This window comes from Agelaius phoeniceus, chromosome 8, assembly GCF_051311805.1.
Source record: "Agelaius phoeniceus isolate bAgePho1 chromosome 8, bAgePho1.hap1, whole genome shotgun sequence".
Taxonomy (NCBI): domain Eukaryota; kingdom Metazoa; phylum Chordata; class Aves; order Passeriformes; family Icteridae; genus Agelaius; species Agelaius phoeniceus.
The window spans coordinates 36076993-36102145 of NC_135272.1; the positions used below are offsets into that span (position 1 = coordinate 36076993).

At 49.9% G+C, this 25153-nt stretch overlaps 1 protein-coding gene across 1 annotated transcript; it reads left to right on the forward strand.

Annotated features, from left to right (window-relative positions):
- The first annotated feature begins 114 nt into the window (after nt 1-114).
- PGM1 (phosphoglucomutase 1) lies at nt 115-24578 on the forward strand. The gene is made up of 11 exons (XM_054638471.2): nt 115-438; nt 12777-12939; nt 13687-13833; nt 14788-14913; nt 15434-15624; nt 15964-16118; nt 16870-16985; nt 20629-20764; nt 22180-22363; nt 23251-23385; nt 24351-24578. Exons 1-11 carry the CDS (start codon nt 193-195, stop codon nt 24438-24440), a joined length of 1689 nt encoding a protein of 562 aa, XP_054494446.1. The 5' UTR covers nt 115-192; the 3' UTR covers nt 24441-24578.
- Nucleotides 24579-25153: the final 575 nt, after the last annotated feature.

Consider the following 25153-nt stretch of genomic DNA (forward strand, 5'->3'; position numbering starts at 1 on the left):
CACGGGCGCTGTCACCCGGGGCCAGGCCAACACACGGGCGCTGTCACCCGGGGCCAGGCCAGGCCAGCACACGGGCGCTGTCACCCGGGGCGGGGAGCGCGGGCGGTGCCTTTAAGGGGCGGTCGCGGGGCGGTGGCGGGGCCGGGGCGGCCGCGGTTCCCCCCGGCTCCCGGAACTCTGCCGGCGCCGGCCATGGTGCGGATCGTGACCGTGCAGACCAAGCCCTACGGCGACCAGAAGCCGGGCACCAGCGGGCTGCGCAAGCGGGTGACGGTGTTCCAGAGCAATGCCAACTACACCGAGAACTTCATCCAGAGCATTCTGGCCACCGTGCCGCCCGCCGAGCGCCAGGACGCCACGCTGGTGGTGGGAGGCGACGGCCGCTTCTACATGAGAGACGCCATCCAGCTCATCGTCCGCATCGCCGCCGCCAACGGGGTAAGCACCGAGCGGGAGGGACCTCGCGGTGTAAGGTCCCTGCTTACCGCGGGGTAAGCACCGAGCGCCCGGGGCTCCGGGCTGCGCTCCCCGCCCGCCCGCCCGCCCGCAGCGCCGGCGGAAATCGCTGGCGCTCGGCGTGTCCGCGGCGTGGAAATAACGCGGGGAGTGCCGGATGGATGGGCTGGAGGGGACAGCTCGGGGCCGGGCAGGAAAACCCCCCCGGCAGCCTCTGCCTGCCCGCGGGAGAGAGCGGACATTGGCCAGGGCGGAGGTGTGGAGGCAAACACGACTTTGCTCTAATTCCTTCTTCTTCTGTGGTTGGGTTTTCCAGCTACAACGCAAACGGGCTGTGAGGTGTTGGGAGGGGGCAGCGTTCCCTTCCACAGCACTGGAATGCGTCTCGCTGCTGGGGGATTCCTCCGTGGGTTAGACCAGCCCCAGGGAATCCCAGCAGGGAGTGTGATATTGATGGGGAGAGATGTTAGCAAAGGGAGGCTTTCCCCTACGTTTACTCTTTTCCAAAGGGAAACGATCCCCTTCTCCTGGGACACCAACACCAGCAGCAAACATTCTTCCTCACGGACCACAAAGCAGAGAGGGGTTGAGGGTGCTGGTGCTTAGGGTAGAATCTCAGAGTTACCTAGTTTAAATTCCCATGTACCCCAACGCCTTGTAAATATCCGACTTCTTAGGAAAAAAATAATAATTTGGGATTGCTGGTTTCTTAGGGCATAAAGAAGCAAATAACTGGTGTTGATTCTTTTTAAGCCCTGTAGAAATTTGTCTTTTGTGATGTGTGGAGCTGCTCAACTCGGATTCCATAGCCCAGCATCCCGGGATGCTGCGTGCACTCTGGAAGTGATGGGTAGAGCAGCCTTCCCTGATGGAAAAGCAGCAGGCACTGCTTTATTTATTTGTTCTGGGAGGGGGTGGGAGCTGGAATATGCAGCATCCCTGCCTGAGTGCACACACAGACAGGATCCCTGTGGATCACGGTGAATAAGCAGAGTTCCCTGGGATGAAGTGTTGAGTGTGTGCAGCTTTTTGGATGTACACCCGGGGCCTGGTGGGCTGTGGCAGCATTCCAAGCACTGACCTCTCCATCATTTACACTTCAGCTCCATCCCAGCAGCAGAGGCCTGGGCTAGAGCTGTGCTGGGGGCTGATGAGGTGTCCTGGGAAGCGTGGAGGGCCGGCAATGTCCCGGGTCCTCCCCTGGACCGTGCAGTCACTCACGTAGGGGCAGAGCTGAGCTCGCTGCCAGAGCTGCAGCAGCGGCTCCCAAGGGCTGCCCTTGCCGGCAGGAATTTGCCTTGGGGCGTTTCATCCGTGTGAATTCCAAGTGCTGGCGCAGAATTGGCTCCAAAGTCAGAAAATGTTCAGGAAAGGCAGGAGAAATGGGAGGTGGGGGAAGGAAACGTGTGGAAGAATATGTGGGCTGATAAATGAGCTGCAGGTAAAGCCTGGCTAAGGAACCAGAGGTACACAGGGCAGAGCCACTGCAAACTTGATTACAGATATTTGCTAAATTTTAGCAGCTCTGGCCTAAATAAGGCAGTGCAGGAACTGCATTGCCAAACTCAAGAGTAGCAAAACTGTCTGGTCCCAAGAAATGAGGTGACTAAAAGCAGAGGGTTTCTTTAGTAAATGCAAAGCACTGGTTTTAAATGAATTTTGATGTATTTTGGAGTGCTTGAGGGATGCTTGGTTTGTGGGGTTTCTCTGTAATTGCAAATATCAGTTCCCTGGTGGTTACCACAGTGTAGTTAAGTCAGTCTCTTAAAATCCTCTTCCTTCATAGTAAATATGAAGTGACTGGAAGTTCCCTGCCCTTCAAAGAGAAGGATGGACAACTTCATTCATGATAAGAAAGTGCCCTGCAGAACAGGGAGCAGCACATGGAAACTTCTTCCTGCAACTGTGGGTTTGTCCAGGTGCTGGGACTCAAACATCTCCTCATTCCAGCAGCCAGGTCTGGGGGAAACTCAGCAGTCTCATGCTGAGAAAAGCTGAGTGATACTAAGAAAACTGCTGGAAAAGTGCATTTCTGGCCCTGAGGATGAGGAGGTGGTTGATGAATGCTTTAAACTCACGTGGTGTTAAGATCTGGTTGAGTGGTGCTCTCCAGGCACAGGACAGACCTGAGGACCACAACCAATGATCTTTAGTTTTACAACATAAAAGCAAAGGGTGCTAAAATTAGCTTGAATTTTGTCTCCACCTGGAATGGTTAATATGGAACTAAGTATTTATTTTTAAAGTAGCAACTACTCAGTTTGTAGTTATGAGATTAAGGGGTGTTTATCTTATTTTCAAGTTTGCCTTTCTGTAAGTAAACTGAAATTGTTTGCCATCCCCAGTTGGCATCCAGTGTAGCCTGCCAGCTTTGTTTTGGCCTGTGTTCCAGCTTTCCTTGATATTATTCCCACATGGTGAGTCTGACTCTTTAATTCCACAAATCAGATCTTCACAGGTCCTGCTGGAGCATCACTGATCAGCAGAATTGTGGCTGTGCAATAATTTCATGTCCAAAAGGGCAGAAACTGTAAATCCAGGGGTGATGATAGAACCAGCACCAGGCTGATGCAGTGACATTGTCACCTGCTGCTCCCCAAATTTCCTGTGCCCTTGGTTCCTTCCTAACTGAACACTTTTCCAAGTGCTCAAAGCTGCCACACTCAGGCACGTTGCTGGAAAGGTGTTTGGAGTGCCAGGCTGTGCCCTGCATGTTAAATAGTGCCTGCTTTTGTTTTCTAGCTGCAGGACAAACAGGGCTTTTATGAGAAATGCTGCTCTCTCCCCCAGGAAGTTTGGGTTCCTGCCTTGGCTGCTTTAACCTTTCTCTCCCCTCAGTTACCCAGAGAAACCAAGTGCTCAGACCTGTTGCATTTATTTATCACTGCTCTCCTTTGGTAGCTCCCTTTTTCTTTGTGCTGTTCTGCCACAGCTGCCAGACCAGCTCCCCCTGAGATCTTCCCTTTGAGTAAAAGCTCCTGGGATTCAAATAATCAAAATAAAGTGCTCACAAAGAAAGTTCTTCCAAAAAGCAACCAGGGTGAGATGTGGTGATTCTGGATCCTCCAGGCCAGTAGGAAAAACCTCAATTTCTGACTTTCTTATGTTACTGTTTTTCTCAGAGGCAGAAGGGGAAATTGAGACGTGATATCTAAAGTGAGGAAATAAATACCACTTGTGGATATTTCCTGGCTGCAGATGATGTGGATTTTAGAAGACAGCAGCAGCTCTCACAGCCTCTTTTTCCACCAGCCTAGACTCTTTTGGCCTGTAAAGTTGATTGGCTCATGTCAGTTTACAGTGGAAGGTGATTAAGTGGTCAGGTTGTCCAGTTTCAGTGCCCCTTTGGAGTTCTAAACTCTGCACTCATGAAACTCCAGCTCAGAGCAAGGAGCTAAGGTGCTTTGCAGTTAATCTCAGCAAATCCAGCAGGCAGAGTTGCAATTCATCCTGCCAGGGATTTAGCTGTAATCTCCTGGGACAATGCCTGTGCATCCCCAGACACCTCAGCTGGGGCTGGGCTGGCAGGGCAGAAGTGCCTTCCCCTTGTCAGGGCAAAGTTTGGGACAGGGAGCTGGGCTGGAGAGCTGCTGTCCAGCTGTTATTCCAAATTTGAGCTCACCAGGATTGAGAAATGCATCCTGTCATGACCCTGAGCTGGCCAAAATATTGATTCGTGCTTCAGATGAGGAGTTGAAATGTATTTTAGAAATACACAGAGATAGCTTAGATCTCAGTAAAAACAAAGAATTCTGAAGTAATAAAAGTGTAATGTACACTATAGTACATATCCATAGTACAAGCTGCAGAGTAACAAAATAAACAGCAGATGTGATGGGTAGAGGACAAACACAGTTGGCAGGATCACCCAGGTATCCAGAAAAACACCACTTTTTGGTTTTAAAATAAGTCTGGTTGAAGTGAAAATCAGGAACTAAAGCCTCAGCAGGAGCACAGGTCCTGGGCTGGGGCACCAGTCCTCAGAGAGGATCTGGTCTGGGTGTGGGAGATTGCAGCAGGACTGGCTGAGGTCATTCTGTAGGGAAGAAGTTCCTCCCTGTGAGGGTGCTGAGGGCCTGGCACAGGTTTTCCATGGAAGCTGTGGCTGCACCTCCATCCCTGGAAGTGTCCAAGGCCAGGCTGGACAGAGCTTGGAGGCACCTGGGATAGTGGAAAATGTTTTTTGGGTTCAGGTGTGGATTTCCAGGAGCACCCAGGGCCAGGGGCTCTATCTCAGCAGGCTGGGGCCAGAAATCCTGAGGAAATCCTGCTGGAATCCCTCCCTTTTCCCTGGTGCAGGGGCAGGACAGCAGAGATAAAATGCAGATTTGGGTGTGCTGTGAGGTGTGACCATTGAACAGAGAGTTTCACAATCCTGGTGGCTGGTGAGTGCTTCCCTGGAAAGGAAAGCTCAGCCCCTGCCAGTGGGACAAACCTGGAGATGGGGATTCATTCCCAGCCCTGCCAGCCCCTTTTCTTTTCAGCTGTTGTAGGAACAGAACAGTCTCTTCTTTCTGGAGTGATTCATATGTGAGTGCACTTGTGCTGTTGAGGTGGTGCCAAATATCCTTTTTTGCCCTCTGGAATCTCTACAACAACTTCCAAACTCGGATTTTAAATTAATTCTTAATAGAAACAAAGCGTTTTGCAGTGGGAGCAGCTCTCCTTGTATGACCAATAACACACTTGCAATATATTTATTTTCTGGGGGCTCCATTTGTCCTGGCATTACCAAATGTCACTCCCAGCAGTGGCTGCCTGCACCAGAGTCATCCTCGGCAGAAAGTGCCAGATTTTGGCAGCTGCTCAGGAGGGTTTTCCAGGGCTCTTGGCACCCTCTTATGGCCGATGTGCAGGGACAGCACCGGCGCTGGAGCTTTGCTGAGGGCAGGAGCTAAGGGAATGGGGTTCTGCCTTAAAGAGGAGTCACAGATGAACTGTAAAGTGGTTTTACTCCATTTGTTGCCCGGGACTTCAGGCTGAGTGTGTTCTTGACCGAGCACAGCAAAGGAGCAGAAGGAGATGCCTGTCAGCAGCTGCTTGCTGTCAGAAATTCCTGCAAAGCTGGAAAAGGGAGCTTGCAGCTAAACACAGCCCCAGAGAGGGGACGTTGTCTTTATCTGCCCTCTGAATGGGGACAAAGACCTGGGAGAGGAATGGGGAGGAAAGGAAAAGAGGAGGAGAGGGCACCCTGGACCTTGGAGAAGTCTAACCCAAGGGTGTAGCAGGTTTTGGGAGCAGGGAATTACTGCTCAGTTTCACCTTTCCCTAGTGGGTTCCCCCCACAGTTCTTTTTCTTGCCTGAATGCCTAGATATAAAATTGTAGCTTTGAGGAAGGCTGGGTTTGGGTCAGAGTGAAGAGCTGGGAGAGTCTGGCTCTAACCCTAGCCCTGGTCTCAGGCTTGGGGGAGACTCCAGGTGAAGGAGGCTCCATCTCCCCATAGAGATGGCACAGCTCTCTCAGGGACAGGGGATGGCTGGGGACCATGGAATTAAGGCAAGGGGGGAGCTGTGGCTCTGCAATGCTTAATCAATTTAAGTCCTCTAGAACAGTCTTGTCTTTCTACCATTAAATTCAACAGTTAATTAATAGTTTTGACTCTGTTCTTGTGTATGTGAAATGCAGGACAGTAAAAGGAGAGCTGGGTTAGGAACTATCCCTGTGTGTGCCAGGCTGGCTGTGGAGAGAGGGAGATTCCCTTGGTAGGCTCCACCTGCCATGGGGAATAAGAGATCCAGGAAACAGGACCACAAGGAAAAGCTGTTTGTGCAAACACTGGGGCTGTTTGCTGTGGCAGAGAGGGCACCCAGAGCCTGATGCCAGAGGATTTTTTAGTGAGGAGCTTCCAGGAAGAGGATTATGATCTCTTTGTTTGCTGTGCCAGCAGATTGTAGGGAAGCACTTCCAGCTGCAGGGCTAATTAAGCACTGGCAGGGCTTACCTGGAGAAAAAGATTCCAAGACCAAGTTAGATCAACTCCCAGGAGGAGATCTGGGTGTGGATGGTCCAGCTGTGGGGAGGGAGCCGATCACCTGAGTGGTTTGCAGTGAGCACTCACCCCAGCAAGCCTCCCTCACTGCAGATCAAAGGACATTTCCCCAGTCCCTGCCCAGGGCAAAGGTGCTCAGCACCCACCTTTGGTGACATTTTGCACCTCTGAGTCCTCTGGCAGCTGTGTGATCCCCAACCCCTGAGCAGTTCTGGTTAAGCAGTTACTGCTGGTTGAGTTTGTCCCAAACAGATGTTACAGGAGAGCCCTGGGAGCCAGGGAGCACTCCAAGAATGTAGCTGTCCTTGTCCCTGTGCCTTTTATGCATTATTTTATATTATTATTTTAAATTAATATTTCATTATTATTTCGTCATATATATATTAGTTTATATAATAAACTAATATTTATATTAATTTATATAATAATAAAATTTTATTATTATATAAACGAATATTTATATTAGTTCATATAATAATAAAATTTTATTATTATATAAACCAATATTTAGTTATTCTTTTATTATTATAAAAGTATTATATAATTTTATATTATAAATTAATATATAATTTTATTATTATATTATAATAATGTGTTGTATAATATAGAATTATTATATCATAATGATATAATTTAAAAAATTCATTTAATAGAATGTGCTTCACTTTATTAACATAAACACTGCAGGAATGACCCTCCTCCCCTGCTTAATTGAGTTTGATTCCTCTGTCTACTCCACATGCACTGAATTTCACACAATTCCCTCCCTCCAAGGGCTCTTCCCTGCCAGTAAATCCAAGCACATCCCGTGTGCAGTCACAGGAGGTGCTGGGTGTCCTGTGCCCTCCTCCTGTCACTTAATGCCACGGCATTTCCCAGGGCAGCAAGAAGGCAAAGAGCTTGCTTAGGCCTTTTCCTGCCAGGTGCAATTTTGGGAGCTGGATTTTGGCTTCTGTGCCACTAGAGGGAAACCTGGGCCTTTGCATGGGAATAAAGAGAGCTGCAGGATGCTGGAGTAGTGTGGGTGGATGAAACACAAAGCAGCTTTGCTGTGTATCCCAGGCAGCCTCACTGCTGGGGTAAAAGGTGTGTTGGGTCACACAGATTATCCAACTCCATTGCAATGTGCTGATGGATAAACCAGGATCTTGGGGATATGGTCAGTGGTGGCCTTGGCAGGGTTAGCTTTATGTGGATTATCTCAGAGGGCTTTTCCAGACTTTATGGTTCTATGGTTTTCCAGACTTTATGGTTCTGTGACCTTCTTTGGAAGAAAATGTATCAATTATTGCAGCAATGACAGAATCAGCACCTCAGGAAAGAGGCCCTGAGCACTTTCAGACCTGTCCCAATTCAGCTGTGTGTACACATCTCCTTTCTGCTGCCTTTAATGGTGGGACAAACAGAGTCTGTTCTTTAATTGACCCAGTGAACAATTGACCCAATCTATAAATTGTTTCCAGCAGCTCAGGCAGAGGACTCTGAGTTCTGTTAAAGGCTTGGAGGAAGGGCTGATTTTAGAATCATGGAATGGTTTGGGTGGGAAGGGACCCAAAGCCCATCCTATTCCCCCTGCCCTGAGCAGGGACACCTCCCACTATCCCAGGTTGCTCCAAGCCCTGTCCAACCTGGCCTTGGACAATTCCAGGGATGGGAATTCCACTACCTTCCCTTCCTTCATTTCCCTTCCCCATGCTTGGGAAGATGAGACTTCACAGCAGTTTCTTGGGATCTCAGTCTCTTCTGTTCGTGTTTAGGCTGTCCCACAACGAGCAGCGTCACGAGATGCAGTTTTCCCAAACATTTGATAGTTTTTTGTGGTTTTCATCTGGGTGAGACTTGCTGGGGGTGCTCAGCTGAGGCTCATGAGGCTTTGCAGCCAAAGGCTGACCAGCTGTTCCTGCTGGGAATTCTCCCTGTGCTCCAGGGAGCCGTGGGAAGCCAGGTTGTCAGGGCAGGAGTCGCATGAGCGAACGGGAGGTAACAGATCTGTTCCCTTCCATTTTAAGAGTGACCTTTAACTCACCAGACTTTGCAAAATAGCTCCAGCCAGGGTCCTGCTGGAAGTTTGCCTCCAGAGCCCCAGCGTGCGGCCCTGCCCTGTGGAACCGGGAAAACGCATCCCAGCAGGGCTGGGCTGCTCCCACCTCCCTGCCCCAGGCAGATCCACAGGGACTGACACTGCTGGGCTCCATGGGATGGCTGGGAGCAGTGCCTGTGGCGACCAGGAGGTGACAGGGAAGACAGGAATCCTTTACAGTGAGGGAGAGCAGCGTGGAATTGTGCCTCCTCCCTGACATTGATCCCCCGCCGCAAGTGCGAGCACACGGCTTCGGTTACAGAAGGTGCAGGGAGCTATTTTTGGGTGCTCAACAGCTCCCCCGAACTCCTGTCTCATAGGTGGGCCATTGCTGTGTCCAGGTTGGGGGTTAATTTTGCCATATTTGACTCTTTAAATGCACCTGTGTGACAAAGGGCCATGGAAGACGCTCCCCTGCCTCTGGTGACGGTGCCAACGTCTCCCTACAGCGACCAGAAACCGGGAACCAGCGGCCTGAGGAGGAAGACCTTCTGCTTTGAGTCCAAGCTGAACTATTTGCAGAATTTTATCCAGAGTATATTTTTTTCCATAGACCTAAGGGATCGCCAAGGAGCCTCTCTGGTGGTTGGAGGTGATGGGAGGTACCTCAATAAGTCTGCAGTGGAACTGATTGTCCAAATGGCTGCTGCCAACGGGGTTGGTAATGTTAAACGGCTGAATTCCTGTGGGGTGTGGCTGAGAAATGCAGAAATCCATCAGGAATTAGGCACTGGGAGATTTAATTTCCCCAAAGGCTTTATTCAACCGCTAATAGTGATGTTTTTAATGGCAGATCAGCTGGGGAGTACAGAAATTACTGGTTTTTCACTCAAAGTGTTGCAGCTGGGCAGAGAATACATGTGGAGAAAGGAAAATAAATCCTGCTGGGGTTTGTTTGTTCCTATTTTGTGCTTTGACATGCCCCAAGCTGTTGGCATCTGTGGATTTTTCAGTCTTTGCACAAGAATATAAACCCCTGATACTGTTCAGAAATGGACTAACAGGGAGAGCCACCAGAGTGGCAAAGGAGAAGAAACAACCATGTTTTGCCTTCCTCACCAGGTGTAAGTTGTGGCTGTGGGCTAAATGCTTAGGGAGCCTTTGAAAATTGATATGAGAGCCAGCAAGTGGGTGACAGCCTTTATAGGGAGCTCAGTTGTGCTGGAATTCTGTGTTTTGGAAGCAGAGCAAGAGGCTTGTGTGTTTGTGGTAGATCATGGCTCATGCCATGGGCTTTTGTCTTTGTTTCCTTCTGCTTTTTAAGAAGAAAAGGCTCTGCAGAGCAAACTTTGTGCAAAGGGACCTGGATTTTAGGAATTTGTTTGACAGAAAACCTGACTAGGACAGTGTAATCAATAGTGAATGGGAAAATAGGATGAGAGAATTTTGTTCATTTATGTTTAAAATCTTGTGGGGAAAAAAGAAATCTTCAGGCATTGCAGATTAATGTCTTCCTTTGAAATCAGTGTATGGGCAGAGCAGAAGAGCTGGGAAATGTGCACAGAGCCAGGCTTGGAGTGTCTGACAACCAGGATAGATCTGCTGGTGAGGGGAGCTCAGGCTCATCTCCACCAGCTCAGACTTTGCTCTCCAGCACTGGGCCCAGGCCTGCCTAAATGGGATTTAGGGGGTGGTTTGGGTATTTTCCATGGATTTTTCTCCTCAGTCTGGCTGGTACCTGTCAGTGTTGTGCTCAGGGTGTGGGATTGGTGCCTTGGGCTGCATCTCCTGCACAGAAAGGGCTGCAAGGGTGGGCTGGGGACACCCTGGAGTTTCCATGGCCTGGAAAAGCTGTTCCCAGTGTTCCTGGTGGGGAGGAGTGGCTGTAGGAGGCCCCTGTGTGCATCCTCATGGGGCTTTCAGTAAAACCAGGGTGGAATTATTGCCTGGCTGGTTTGGAAGTGCTGTAACCCAAACTTGCTGCACAAAGTGGGTTTTGTCTTGAGAAATCCATGAGAGGTGTTTGTCCATCATTGCAGCCTGAGGTTTTCCTCATAAGAAATTACCCAGGTTCAAAAAGGATCATGTGTAAATTGTTCAGCACATTGGTACACTGAGCAAACTTCCCCAGTGCTTACCACAAAGATTCAGCATTGGATGGGTGGGGAATGGCAGCTGAAAACCTCTGGAAGCCAAGGAGGACCCAAATCACTGAGCAGCTCACATGGAGACAAGTGTTTCCTCCTTTCCTTCCTTGCTGTGGGGAAAAGCTGCACTTCAGGTGTGCAGGGAGGGCAAGGACAGGGGATTTGATGTGTTCATCCAGCTCTCCTGCAGCTGCTGCCTGCTTTGGCAGGGAAAATCCCTTATTTGCCCTTCCTCTGCAGCATTCCTGGGGCACTCATGCACAGGGGTGCTGCAGAACGTGACCCTCAGAGGGAACCTGGGGAGCAGGAGGGGAAGTTTTAGAGAGGAGCTTCCTGGAGGTCCTGGGAATTCTCAGGGAAAGTGAAGGAACAAGGTTTGGAGGCTGGACTAAAGCACAGGACAAGAGTGTCTGAGAATGGGGGAAAAGCAAACCCTGCTTCAAATGAAACGTGGGGTGCAATAAATGAGTGATCAGTGTGTGGGCACAGCCAGGGCTCCAGTGGGAGCTGCTGTGGGCAGCTGGAGGCAGGGCCCTCACTTTGGGTTTGTAAAGTGCTTTTTCCCATTTCTGCTGTTGTTTGCCAGCAGCTGGGCTGTGACAGCTGGACCATGCAATAACTGATGGGCAGCGAGGCTGGGGCTTAGCACCTGGCAGTGCCAGGGGTCAGGAATCACAGCCATCCCTGCCCTTGGCTCAGCACCCACCACAGCCTGGGAATGCTGCTCTTGATTCCTGCTCCAGCTTGGGATTGAATGAAGTCCCTCCTCTTTCCCCAGCCCCTTCTGGGTCTGACCCCCTCGGCTGGTGCAGAGGGGTCTGGTGTGGTTTTAAATGCTGGCACCTCATCTGGGAAGGAGTGTGTGTTCTCCCAGGGAATTCTGCTCCTCCTGGTTCATTGCCTGGATTCTGAAGGTGCTGTATTGCTCAGCACATTGCTCTGGATCCAATCTCAGAGGTATCCCTGGATTTATGGGAAGGAGGTTGTGCTGCCCACTGCAAGGAAGAATCTGCAGCTGCTCCCGGGATGCTCAAGTTTTGTGTTCTTTTGGCTTCTCTCTGCCCTATTGTGTGTTTTGAAGGCACATTTTGAGACCACAGCCAGAGGGAATGCTGTTTTTTGTGGTGTTTAATGCCAGCCCTCCTTCAGTACATCCAAGTGCAGCATTCATGGAGGAAAATGCTCCAACAGAGCGGGGTCGGATGCACCGTGGGGAGCTTTGGCAGGAGCAGGGCTGTGCTTTACCTGTTGGCAGAGTTTGGGGTTTGGGCTGTGTGGGAAATAGTGAAGGTGAGAAGACTTTCAGAAAGCTGTGAAAGCAGGCCTCAGAAACAGAAAGAGCAGAGAACTTGGAGCCAGCTGAAAGTAGGTAAGTTACAGTAGTACAGCAAGCAAGGACATGAAACGATATTTTGAGTTTTAGGCTTGGTTAAGATAGACCTTAAGACTGCAGGAAAATATGCCTAGCAAGACAGTAGAAGGTTTTAAGCTTAATATTGGAGTATTGTGGATTGTTAATAGAAAACCTAAAAACAAACATTGTGTGAAGCAGGTGGATGTGTGCTTTTAGTGATTGGCTAGAATAATTATCTGTAAGCTTTAGCAATATGCTGTTGACTAGAAAGTTTTTTAAATGCTCTGTACCAAAGAAATCTTTGGCTGCTGCTGCTGGCAGGACACGAGCTGTTGCCATCTTCCCATTGTCTCAGCCATGTAATGAAGCTGCTGCCTCAGTAAAGCTCAAGGAACGTTCCCAGCAGTCCCATCCTGTTTGTGCCAGCCTCCAACACTGTCTGTGCAATGGGCCAGGACTGGGCAATAAATTACATAAACTCCATGCATTTACAGAAGGCTGATAAATTTTCTTTATTATGAAACCCATTGCTTTTTTAATACCCTATTTCACTACACATGGAGACTTGATTGGTCCTTTAATTAAAAGACCACCACCACTGGTTAATTAATTGCTAAACAGATCTCCAGAACACATTCCACACGTTCTCAGTACCAGGTGCAGCAGGTTAAGATAAGAATTGTTTCTCATTCTTTCCTCTGCTGCTCTCTCAGCCTTTCCCAGAAGGATGCCTGGGGCAGGCTCAGTTTCTCCCCATGGCCGAGGCTGGGCTGTGTTTCCCTGAAGCTGTGCTGTGCTCCCCCCTCAGATCGGGCGCCTGGTGATCGGGCAGCACGGGATCCTGTCCACGCCGGCCGTGTCCTGCCTCATCCGCAAGATCAAAGCCATCGGGGGCATCATCCTCACAGCCAGCCACAACCCCGGCGGGCCCAGCGGCGACTTCGGCATCAAATTCAACATTGCCAACGGAGGTCAGGCCTCTTCCTGCTGCCTCCTGCTTACTGCTGTTATTATTGATTCTTTCTGGGGTCCCTCTGTGTGACTGAGCCCTTTTCTGGCCCAGAGATGGGGTAACTGAGAGGCGTTTAAAAACTTTTATGCCATTTTCAGTCTCATGTGAAGGGTGAGATGATACAGATGCTATGATTCACGCTGTCAAAATCAGAAGCTCACTATTTCCTAATTACAATGCATTAGAAGTGTTTCTTGGCCTATCAGCTTTAGTCACACCATGCTGTAAATGCCTTAAAGGCAATCATCTAAAATTACTCTTTGTGGCTCCTACTACAATGCGTCTTTCAAAGTTCTGTTTCTCCAAAGTATCCAGTCTTATTTGCAAGCCACCCTTTGGAATTTGTATCTAGTTTAATTTTTCTCTCAGCAATTCTGTCATTTGCCATCTCCGTGGCATTTCTAAGTCAGCATTTCTTGTCTCAAGGTTTGCATACAAATGGACATTATGTGAGCCTTCTGTCAGGCTTTGAGAATTCCCTATAAATCCATTTCCCACACCACCTGAGAACGCACATTTCTGTTCACACCCCAGGAATCAGTGCCCTGAGCAGTGCTTTCCCTAATGGAGCCAGTGATGCTCTGCTCCCCTCATTCCCTGGTGTTCCTCTTCCATTCCCAGCCCAGGTCTCTGCTCTGTTCCTCAAGTTCACTCCTCTTGCAGTTGGATTCTTTACCATCTTCCCCTTGCCCCTTTCATTTTGCAGGTCCTGCTCCTGAAGCCATCACGGATAAAATTTTCCAAATCAGCAAGAAAATTGAGGAATATGCAATCTGCCCAGATCTCCAGGTGGACTTGGGCACCATTGGGAAGCAGCAGTTTGACTTGGAGAACAAATTTAAGCCATTTACAGGTAAACAAATGTTCTTCCTCTAGGCAAGGGTGAGGAATTGGGGTGTTTCTGTGGCCATTCTGACCTCTCCTTCTCATCTGTTGCATAATCCCAGTGAGGACATTGCCCCTGGCATTTATTTATTTATTGATTTTGATTGATATAATCAAAACAGAAGTAGAAACAGAAATTTCTACTTCTGTAGCAAAACCTTGATCCATCAAACTTCCCTAAAATCAAAGGCTGTTTTTTCTGTAAGGCAAACATGTACTTGAAAACAGAAAAATGCAGTTACAGTACATTTTCTTAATTAAAAATTGCAGAGTTTAATATTTCAACTGATTTTTTTTCCATGGCTTCACATATAAAAGTTGTCACCATGAGTGGGAAAGCTGTTACATTTCACATGTGACTTTTCTCTGTCAGCAGTGAAATATGAAAATAAATTAGAAAAAGACTTCTTAAAAATACTGCAAGTATTTTTTTTACCATCTCCTGGTGCTTGTAATTAACAAAGTTAAAAGATGATAAAAGTTGGTATTTCTCTCAGTCTCCATTTCTTTATAGCGGGATTTTTATGCTGTATTTTGTTTTTATGTTGGCTGCAAAGGTGCAACTTTTTGAACTATGAAGTTCACACTTCCCATTGACTTTGGTGGAAATTAAAGATCTGATTTTATATACATATTTTTAAATTTAAGTAAAGTGGGATTGAGCCCTCTTGAAGGAAGTCCAGGGAGCCTTAACTGGGAACAGAGTTTGATTTTCTTGGTCCACTTGTGACCTGATTAGCAGTGAGAGCCTGTAATTAAATCCCTAATTTAGCCCCATTATTCCTGTCCCTATTCTGAGATGTTCAAGGGCTCTTTGCTGAGCCCTGGCCCTTTGCTGTGAGGGCCCTCAGCACAGCAACAGGGCTTGGTTATCACAATTCCAGGCTGTGAGGGTTGATCCCTGTCTCCTTCTCTTTTCCAGTGGAAATTGTGGACTCTGTGGAAGCCTATGCCAGCATGCTGAGGAACATCTTTGACTTCAGTGCCTTGAAGGAGCTGCTCTCAGGGAAGAACCAGCTCAAGATCCGCATCGATGCCATGCACGGAGGTAAAAAGGGCTGGGCCTGGGGCGCTGTGGGGTCAGGGCTCCTTGGGGATTTGTCACCTACTCCAGACAGGAATTTATATTGCAAGTTTGGGGGTTTGGTTTGTAGCACACTGGATTTTTCTTTTTGGGAGCAAATTTTTTATGTCCTGTGTTATTTTCTTTTGCCATGTGTTGTGTTTTGGGGGTTGGAATGAGCTGGTCTTTAAAGTCCTTTCAACCTAAAGCATTCTAGGATTCTGTGAAATGTTTATGCAATTCTGAAATGGTTTGGGCTGAGAGGGGACCTTAAAGCTCATCCAGTGCCACCTCTGCCATGGCAGGGACACCTTCCGCTGTCCCAGGCTGCCCCAAGCCCTGTCCAGCCTGGCCTCGGATAATTCCAGGGATGGGGTGGATTTTGATGTGAGCTCCTAAACCACAAAGCACCCAAAGTGACCCAGACTGAGCAGCCTGAGGTGGGTGGTGCAGAACTGCCTGAGGGCTGAGCCAGCTCTTTCCCCTCTGTTTTGCTGTGAGACAGTTGTGGGCCCTTACGTGAAGAAGATCCTGTGTGAGGAGCTGGGAGCCCCAGCAAATTCAGCTGTGAACTGCACCCCCCTGGAGGACTTTGGGGGCCACCACCCTGACCCCAACCTGACCTATGCTGCTGACCTGGTGCAGACCATGAAGACAGGAGAGTACGACTTTGGAGCTGCCTTTGATGGAGATGGGGTAAAGGAGCTGCTCAAAATTGCCCTTCTTTCCCTCTAAACCAGCTCTGGGCACTGAGGAGCACCTTTTCTCTCCCTCTGTCCTCTGTAATCATGAGTGAAGTGAACCACTCACTGCAGTTTGCCACCACAGAAATAGCTGGATACTGTGTAAATAATCCCAAACTCTATTTAAATAACTTTAAACCTGTGAAAAAATCAGCAGGAAGGCGAAACGCCGTGGAGGTGCTGCTGTGTAACTTCTTCCAAGCTCTGTGTTTATTTCAGAAAATCTCTGGGAGCTGCTGGGTTTATGGGCTGGGCAGAGGGAGCTGAGCTGTGCCTGTGCTGTCTCCCCCAGGACCGGAACATGATTTTGGGCAAGCACGGCTTCTTCGTCAACCCCTCCGACTCGGTGGCCGTCATCGCCGCCAACATCTTCAGCATCCCCTACTTCCAGCAGACCGGGGTGCGCGGCCTGGCCCGCAGCATGCCCACCAGCGGGGCCCTGGACAGGTAACAACCACCCCCTGCACAGGGAACAACCACCCCTGTGGGCAGGGAACCCTGCCAGGGCATGGTGTACCCACCAGTGGGGCCCTGGACAGGTAACGGGGGGCTCTGGACAGGTAACAACCACCCCTGGACAGGTAACAAGGGGCTCTGGACAGGTAACAACCACCCCTGGACAGGTAAAAACCACCCCCTGTGGGCAGAGAGCCCTGCCAGGGCATGGTGTGCCCACCAACGGGGCCCTGGACAGGTAAACCCCCCCCTGTGGACAGGCACAGGGCAGGGAGCCCTGCCAGAGCATGCTGTGCCCCTTTCCTGGCGTTTCACCCTGACCTGTCCCCCGTGTGTTTGTGCAGTGAGGAGTGCAGCAGTGCCCGGGCAGCAGTGAGGGTTGATGGGTTAAACCCTGCCTGGGGACATGGCAGAGCTGGCCTGAGCTCTTGGCTCTTTGTCTTCCCTACAGATAAGCCCAAATAAATGACCCTGCCAACCCTTCTTTTCCTTAGATTTGATAGTGATGGTTTCTTGGTGAAATGCTTTGAGATCTGCAATCTAAACTTGCTTTGAAGAGCTGTGTGTTTGTGTCTGTTCTGTAAATGCACATCCCACCCATCTCCCAGGGGTGAAATAGAGGGATTGGACCAAAGCAGTGGCATCCCCTGCCTTCAGGGGCACCCCAGCAGAGCTGCTGATCCCATTTCCCCTGGGAGCACTGAGAATCCAGGGATGTAACTTGGCCTTCTTACCTTGGCAGGGTGGCCCAGGCCACAAAGATTGCATTGTATGAGACTCCAACGGGCTGGAAGTTCTTTGGAAACTTGATGGATGCAAACAAACTGTCTCTGTGTGGAGAGGAAAGCTTTGGGACTGGTAAGTCAGCATTCCCAATATCACCCATGATGGTGGTGTTCTTCCTCTTAGCTGTTTATTCTTTAGAGCTTGGGATTTCTCTTTCATCTGCAGTTGTTAATGCTTGTAAAATATTGAAATATAAAAAAGGTTTGGAGGAATTAGTGTGGAGATGAACACAATGCTGAAGGTTTGGAGGAATTAGTGTGGAGATGAACACAATGCTAAAGGTTTGGAGGAATTAGTGTGGAGATGAACACAATGCTAAAGGTTTGGAGGAATTAGTGTGGAGATGAACACAATGCTGAAGGTTTGGAGGAATTAGTGTGGAGAAGAACACAATGCTGAAGGTTTGGAGGAATTAGTGTGGAGATGAACACAATGCTGAGGGTTTGGAGGAATTAGTGTGGAGATGAACACAATGCTGAAGGTTTGGAGGAATTAGTGTGGAGATGAACACAATGCTGAAGGTTTGGAGGAATTAGTGTGGAGAAGAACACAATGCTGAAGGTTTGGAGGAATTAGTGTGGAGATGAACACAATGCTGAGGGTTTGGAGGAATTAGTGTGGAGATGAACACAATGCTGAAGGTTTGGAGGAATTAGTGTGGAGATGAACACAATGCTGAAGGTTTGGAGGAATTAGTGTGGAGATGAACACAATGCTGAAGGTTTGGAGGAATTAGCGTGGAGATGAACACAATGCTGAAGGTTTGGTGAGGTAGGAGCTCCTTCTCCTCCAGTCCTCCAGGAAGGCACATGGGAATGGAGGTTTGGGGGGCCTCTTTAGTAGCCTGGTCACTGAGTCTGTGGGGAGTAAATGCAATGCTAAATGTATTTTTCAACTCTTGGTGGCCAGGAAAACCTTCTCAATGTTTTCATTTCTGGAAAGAAATACGGTTTGGAGCACAGAGTTTTATTAGGGAAGGTTTCAGGTCACTATTAAATCTCTGAGCTTAATAGGGCCCTCATTTTCCTGTTCTGAAAACACAAGGTATGATTTATAAAGTTGAAATTAACACTTGCCTTTGAACAGTCCAAGTGAGTTATTGAGTTACTGAGAAACAAAGTGAACATCACAAGGAATTTCCTGGGGGTGTGCAGGGGAGTGGATGGCAGCAGGATTTGCTCCAGGTCAGAGCAGGGTGCTCAGCACAGTCAGGATTCCCAGGAGGTCTCTGCATGCCCTGAGCTCTCCCTGGCATCTCCCCTGTGGTTTTGTGTCCTGCCTGTGGAAATGGGACTTTCCCTGAATCCCCATCTGATTCCTGCACACAGGCTGAGTGAGTTTTATCTGAACTCTCCCTGAGATGTTGTTTTTCCTGCTCTCTAAGCATTTCTGGTGGGATAGGCAAGGCACAAGAAGATCCTGAGGGAATTTCTCACTCAAACCTTACGTGTTTTCATACTACCAGCCCAGAAAACCCTTTTAGCTTGTGTGTGGGTGCCTTAAACCCCCAGATTCCTGGAGTGAAGTGCTTTGAATGAATGTGGAGCTGGGATGCCCAGCCTGACAGGAAAGGATTACCCCAGCTTTCCTGGGGCTGAGGAAATGGGATCACAGCTCTGGGGACAGCAGGTTGCTGTGGGCTGAGCAGTCTCCAGGGGCAATATTTTTGCAGTCACATATGACTCTGATATGTGGAGCTGGGATCTGGCTGTGGGTTGGAAGAAAAGGTGAATTTCAGAGAACCTGGTATCTCTGTAAGGAAATCTTGGAGTAAATAATGAGTAAGGAAAGATTCTGGAGTTTTGCCCTGAGTGGTTTCAGGTTGTGCTGAGTTTATATCCTGGACCTTGGCTAATGAGAGGGCACTGGTGCTTCAGGAGATAAAATAAAACCTGGAGCTGCTGATGGGAGGTGATCTCAAATGAGTAGCTCCCCAAAACTGTTTCCACCTTTGCATGAGCAACAAACTCAGTTTCTCTCCATCCCTAAGGGACTGCCTCACAAATCAAAGTGATGCCAGTCTGAGAGAGCTTTGGGATTTTGGCCAGGCAGCAGCACATCCAGGTGGTGGGAGCTGAAGCAGTTTGGGGGAACAGATTGGGAAAGGGCCCAGGAGAGTTTAACTCCCCTAAAATGCAAAGGGGTTTTCCCATGTGGCAAATGCACTTGGGAAGGAAAGAGGAGTGAAAAGGGGTGAGGAGAGTTGGTTGATAGGAAGTTAATGAGGAGTTGTTTGGAGCTGGACTGAATGGGGGTGTTGAAAGGGAGAGAGGTGAAAGAGCAGCCCACAGACCCGGTAAAAATTGAAACAAACTGTGAGGCAGTGGGACTGGAGTGCAGCAGCAATTAGAGTAATGTGACATGACAGGATTCCTGCTTGCTTCCCTGGCTATTTGATTCCAGCAATAAGTTGATACTTCACATGGGACTGGTGTTTATTTAGCATTCCTCTCCATCACCTCTGCCCAGCCCTCTCCACCCTCAGGGACTGTGGGGATAATTTATGGGCACATCCACAACAGTGGGGTTTGTGCAAAGCACCACGGAACCCCTGCCCTGCCCCCAGCCCTTTCCCAGAGGATTCCCACTCTGGCACTCCTCCAGAGGATGGCATGGCAGCTCTGGAGTGCTCCTGGCATTTCTTTAATACCTGTTTGGAGGTTTTCCAGAGTGGGAAGGAAAAAACTCTGCATCTGTGGGGCACAGGTGGAGCTGGCTTGCCAGAGGCACCGAGTGTGGGCTGGGTGTGCTCTGGGCCATCTGATCCCATTTCATGTGGGGGCTGTGTAAGGTCCAGCACCTCTCAGGTTTCCCAAGGGATCAGTGCTGTGTGATCCCACTGTGCTTCCAGGGCAAGGCTGGGCTGGCTCTGGCTGCTTCCTGCTCTCCTTGCAGTGCCAGCTTTGGGGAATCCATGAGAGACAACAGGCACAAACTGAGGCAGGAAATTCCACCTGAACACGAGGAAGAACTTCCTTCCTGTGTGGGACAGATGGCCCAGAGAGGTGTGGAGTCTCCCTCACTGGAAACATCAAAATCTGGATGCAATCCTGGGCTCAGGGATGGCCCTGCTTGAGCAGGGAGGTTGGACCAGATGCCCCACAGGTCCCCTCCAGCCTAATCCACTCTGTGAATCCTCCTTTAGCCAAGAGAGGGCCTTTTCCAGCCCCCCTGAGAGCAGGCTGGAGGCTCTCCTGGTCTCTGCAGGTGGATGGAGCCTCTCCTTGCCCTGCTGCTGCCAGTGTCGTGGCTGCTGCTCCTCTGCCTGTTCTGGGGTGATTTTGGAGTTGTTGGGGTTTGGTTCCTCAGGAGGGCTGATGTTCCCCTTGGTGCTGGGCCAGGAGATGATCCCAGGGTGCTCCTTGGCAGACAGGACACAACAGCTGCTGAGGAGTTGATGCTTTCCTTGTTGATGCTCTCCCTCCCAAGCTGCTCCTTTGTTTTTTATTTGATGCCTTTTTTACTGTGCATTCCCTGTTACTTCCTTGGGACCAGAGTTAAGGATGTGTGAGCAATGAGTGTGTGTGTGTTAAAAGATGCTGAGTGTTTTATTTGGGCCGGAGCTGGAGCAGATGAGATCCTGACCCATTTGAATGACCCAGCAGGGCTGGAGCTCTGGAAATGCTGTGCAGGGGGATGGGGAGAGGAGATGAGGTGGGGCTGTGGTGTGAGGAGTGGGAATTGGGAATTGTGTCTGTGCTGTGGCTCCCCCCAGGCTCTGACCACATCCGAGAGAAGGACGGGCTGTGGGCAGTGCTGGCCTGGCTCTCCATCCTGGCCGCCCGCAAGCAGAGCGTGGAGGACATCATGAAGGACCACTGGCAGAAGTATGGCAGGAACTTCTTCACCAGGTGGGGAAAGTGCTCCTGACACCTCCCATTCCCTGTCCTGTGGCAGAGCAGAGTGGCTGTGTCACCATCAGGCTGCTCCTGTGTCATTCCACTCCCCAAACACTTGGCATTCACCATAGGCCTTTATGGTGTCCAGCTTTGGGTTGTTACTCCAGATGTAAATCTGCTACCAAAGTCTGGACATTTTATACTTGCAAAGCACCTTTTTTCCTTTCAATTGAGATTTTTTCCTCCAAGAGTCATTTTTGCCATGGGATCAATATTCTTGAGACCCCACATCACAAGTTAATTTGTGATATCTTCAGTGACAGCAGCATCTCACAGAATGGATGCCCAGCCTTGTGGCTGTTATTTACCTGGTTGAGTTCCTGTCCAGCCCCCAAATACTCAAATTGAAGCTGCAGTAGACATGAAAGATGGCAAGGGAAGAAATGAGAACCAGCCTGCACACAAGCAGAGGTGGGAACACTGTGAAAGCATTAGGCAGAAATCTTTCAGCTTGGAAGATCCACATGAAAATTCCATCTCAAATTGCCAAGTGAAGGAACTTGCCTTTCCTTTGTTTTTTTTTATTTTCTTTTCCCCCCCCAACTCACCAAAAAGCCAGCACACATCTGAGGCATGGAAACCTGGGGGGAAATGCCAAAGTCTAGGATAAAGAGGCAGCCTTTTAGCACTCGAGGTATGTGTGCAGAGCAGACTGAGCACAGGCCTGGGCAGCTCAGGCGGCAAACAGAGCAGCACAAATCCCGCTGGCAGTGGGAATGTGGACTCTGGGATCCTGGAGTGGGCTCCAGCCACTCTCTGCTGCCTCTCAGCCAGGGCAGGGACATCAAAGCTGGCACTGGGTGTTTTCCTGCTGCAGTCACAGCTGCAGTTGCTGGGGGGATGCACTGAGGGTGTTCACAGTAACCATGAGGGAGCTGGTTCGGTGCTATGGGCACAACTGCAGGAAATTCTTGGCAGTCAGTTGGATCTTGGCCCTGGCCTCAGTCTGTGATACTCAGTGTGAGACAGCACTTTGTGCTTTCATCTCCTGGCACCAAATGCCTGTGATATGCTGTGCTGCATCCCAAGGATCTGTGTGGACATGGTGTAGTGCTGCGTGCAGATCCTCCTCTCTTTTCATAGAATCCCACACTGGGCTGGGTCGGGAGGGACCTTAAAGCCCATCCAGTGCCATGGCAGGGACACCTTCCACTATCCCAGGTTGCTCCAAGCCCAGTCCAGCCTGGCCTTGGACACTGCCAGGGATCCAGGCACAGCTTCTCTGGACAATGTGTTCTGGTGCTTGGATGTGCCTTTTCTGCCTGGATGGGAGCAGAGAACACCCCCAGAGCTCAAGAAGGGCATCCCAAACCATCCCAACTGATTGCCTGTTCCCCCCTAATCCCTGTGTGTGGTGCTGGCTGCAGGTACGACTACGAGGAGGTGGATGCAGATGCTGCCAACAAAATGATGAAGGATTTGGAGGCGGTGATGTTCGACCGCTCCTTCGTGGGGAAGCAGCTGTCGAGCGGGGACAAAGTGTACACGGTGGAGAAAGCTGACAACTTCGAGTACAACGACCCCGTGGATGGCAGCGTCTCCAGGAACCAGGTGGGCACGGCCTGGCCTGAACTGGGACTGTTTTCTCCATGTCCTCTTTCCATCTAGAGCAATGCTGGGAATGCTGGGTCTGGCAGGCAGGCCCTGGCTCTTGTTTCAGGTTCTGCAGTGTGGGTTAGGATGGGCATTAATCCCTCTGGGAGTGGGGAGAGGGGAACACAGGAGCTTTCTGTGGGTCCCTGAAGAGGGAGGATGGTGCAGGTCAGGCACAGCCACGCTGGGTGGTGCTTGTGAAGGCTGACCTAGAACAGAGACTAGGCAGAGTTAAAGAATAAAGCAGGGATTTATTAAAAGGATAAATGGATACACTGGACGCTCTGGGCCTACTGTCATCACATAGAGCCAGCCTGTGCTGCAGTGGCACTGGGGCAGGCAGCCCAGCCCCTTCCCCTGGCAAATTATCACTAAAAGAGGAATATTGATTTTATCCCTGTATTTAAGAACACTATTTTGCTGCTAAGGATAGCCAATAAACCCCAAGAGCCAGGAATACACCCAAGATGAACCAAAATGGTCCCAAAATGCATGAGTGCTCCTGGGGTCTGTCACTGGGATCAGTTCTGCTCCATTTGCATCTTGGAGTTCATTGTCCAGTTCCAGCTTTAGGTTATGAAGCCCCATCCTTGTTTTTATCTCTTGATTCTGCTGTTGTTTATGCTCCTGGGCCTGAGATTTGGATCATTTGTCCTTGGTGCCCAGCTGGAGCAGGAATTGTTTTGTGCACAGAGCTCAGCACCCCCTAATACGAATCTCAGAATCACACACTAAAGCAGCACAGAATCTGAAATATATAAAAGCTAAACCTGAGGCACCATGGGGATCATGGAACACCCTTGGGTACCCATGGTCCCAGAGCTGAGAGCCTCCCTCCCTCGCAGGGTCTGAGGCTCATCTTCTCCGACGGCTCCCGCATCATTTTCCGGCTGAGCGGCACCGGCAGCGCGGGGGCCACCGTGCGCCTCTACATCGACAGCTACGAGAAGGATGCTCAGAAAATCAACCAAGACCCACAGGTGGGTGCTGCACCTCACTCCTGCCACTGCTGCCTGCCAGAGCTCAGCCCTTTCTTAGCCCCCTTTTGCTTGGAGCTGTGTGGAGGTGACAGGAATTTTGGGAGACAGATGTTTGTATCTTTCGTGCCAGTATAAATAGGATTATTTTATAAAACTCAGTGTGGAGTAAGTATTCTGGGGAATCCCTCACAGCTGCCTCTGCCACAGCACAGTTTTCCTGTCTGTGTTACTCCTGTGCCTGCTTTAAAAAAATCAGTGGGATCACAGGAAGCAGCTGTACCTAAGGTGAGACTGCCCTGTTCTACGCTGAGTTCAGTAAATGTTTTGCAGCATCATTTACAAATGCTGCTGAGCTCTTGTAGGCACTGGAGGAAAAGAATCCTCCTCTTGTATTTAGGTTTATCCTGGATATCAGGAAAGGGTTTTTCACCCACAAGATGGATGGGTGGTTGGCTCCCCAGGGAATGGGCACAGCCCCAAGGCTGCCAGAGCTCCAGGAGTGTTTGGACAACACTCCCAGGGACAGGGTGGGATTGTTGGGGTGTCTGTGCAGGGCCAGCAGTTGGACTCCGTGATCCTTGGGGATCCTTCCAACTCAGGATATTCTCTGATTCTGTATTCCCCAGCAAACACTCTGTGGGCCCTTTGTGCCTAACTTACTGTGCCATAATTGACAAAAAGACTGAAAATCCCCCATTCTGAGGTGGGGGGGAACTCAGGATTTACCTGTCCTGTGCTGATGTGGAGTTTGGGATACAGCACAGGGAGGGGATGGCAGCAGCACCACCGGGGATTGGGATTGTCTCTGGGCACTGCATCCCTGTCCCAGAGCTGGGATTGGGAGCCCAAAGCAGCCTCTGGTCAGGAGAGCTGAGCTTTGGCTGTCCCTGGGTGCTGAGGGATGCAGTGTGGGAAGGCTGCACGTGCAGCTCTGCAGTTCTGAGGCTTCTCTTTCCTCCCTGCAGGTGATGCTGGCACCTCTCATTTCCATTGCACTGAAACTTTCGCAGCTCCACGAGCGGACCGGCCGCTCGGGGCCCACCGTCATCACATAGAGCTGCAGTGAGCACGGGGCAGGCAGCCCAGCCCCTCCCCTGGCAAATTGTCACTGAAAGAGGAATATTGATTTGATCCCTGTATTTAAGAACACTGTTTTGCTGCTAAGGATAGCCAATAAACCCCAGCCCTCAGCACCCCTTGTCCCCTTTGCTGCCTCTCTTTGTCCCCAGCACTGCTGGAGGTTGGGTGTGCTGCTCCTTACACAGCTTTTGGGGCAGCATGTGGGCTCCTGGCTTTTCCTTAAACAAAAGGCTCTAGAAGTAACAGAGACACTGAATTCTTCAGTAATTCATGCACTTTTCTTACTGTCTTGGAAACTTCCCTGGGAAAGGAGCACAAATACTTTATCCCAGTTTGGATGAGCTTGTTTGGTTGAATGGGGACAGTAGGAGCCTTGGAATAATCAGATTTGCAGGCATTAATGTGCAATATCTTATCCAAGGGCACAGAGAGGGTCACTTTGGAGACAGCTGTAGCTTGGTTTGATGTTAGGGCTGTGCAGCTGCACCTTCCTGCCCTTTTCCTGGAAGTACTCACATTAGTGGGATGAGTTCAGGTCCTGTCCCCTCTTGGTTTGCTTGCCTTTGTCACCCAAATCCTGCAATCCCTGTGTCCCATCTCACCTTCTGCCCAGGGCTGAAACTTAGGCTGGTCCCTGGACAGGCCTGGGGGAGCAGCTCCATTACCCAGGACTGTGGAACATCCCATC

Excerpts from the sequence above, each read along its gene's own strand:
- PGM1 (XM_054638471.2), top strand. The coding sequence starts at position 193 with ATGGTGCGGATCGTGACCGTGCAGACCAAGCCCTACGGCGACCAGAAG. Across the intron at positions 13,834-14,787 it reads CAAATTTAAGCCATTTACAG|TGGAAATTGTGGACTCTGTG; the intron begins GTAAACAAATGT and ends TCTCTTTTCCAG. Across the intron at positions 15,625-15,963 it reads CTGCCTTTGATGGAGATGGG|GACCGGAACATGATTTTGGG; the intron begins GTAAAGGAGCTG and ends TGTCTCCCCCAG.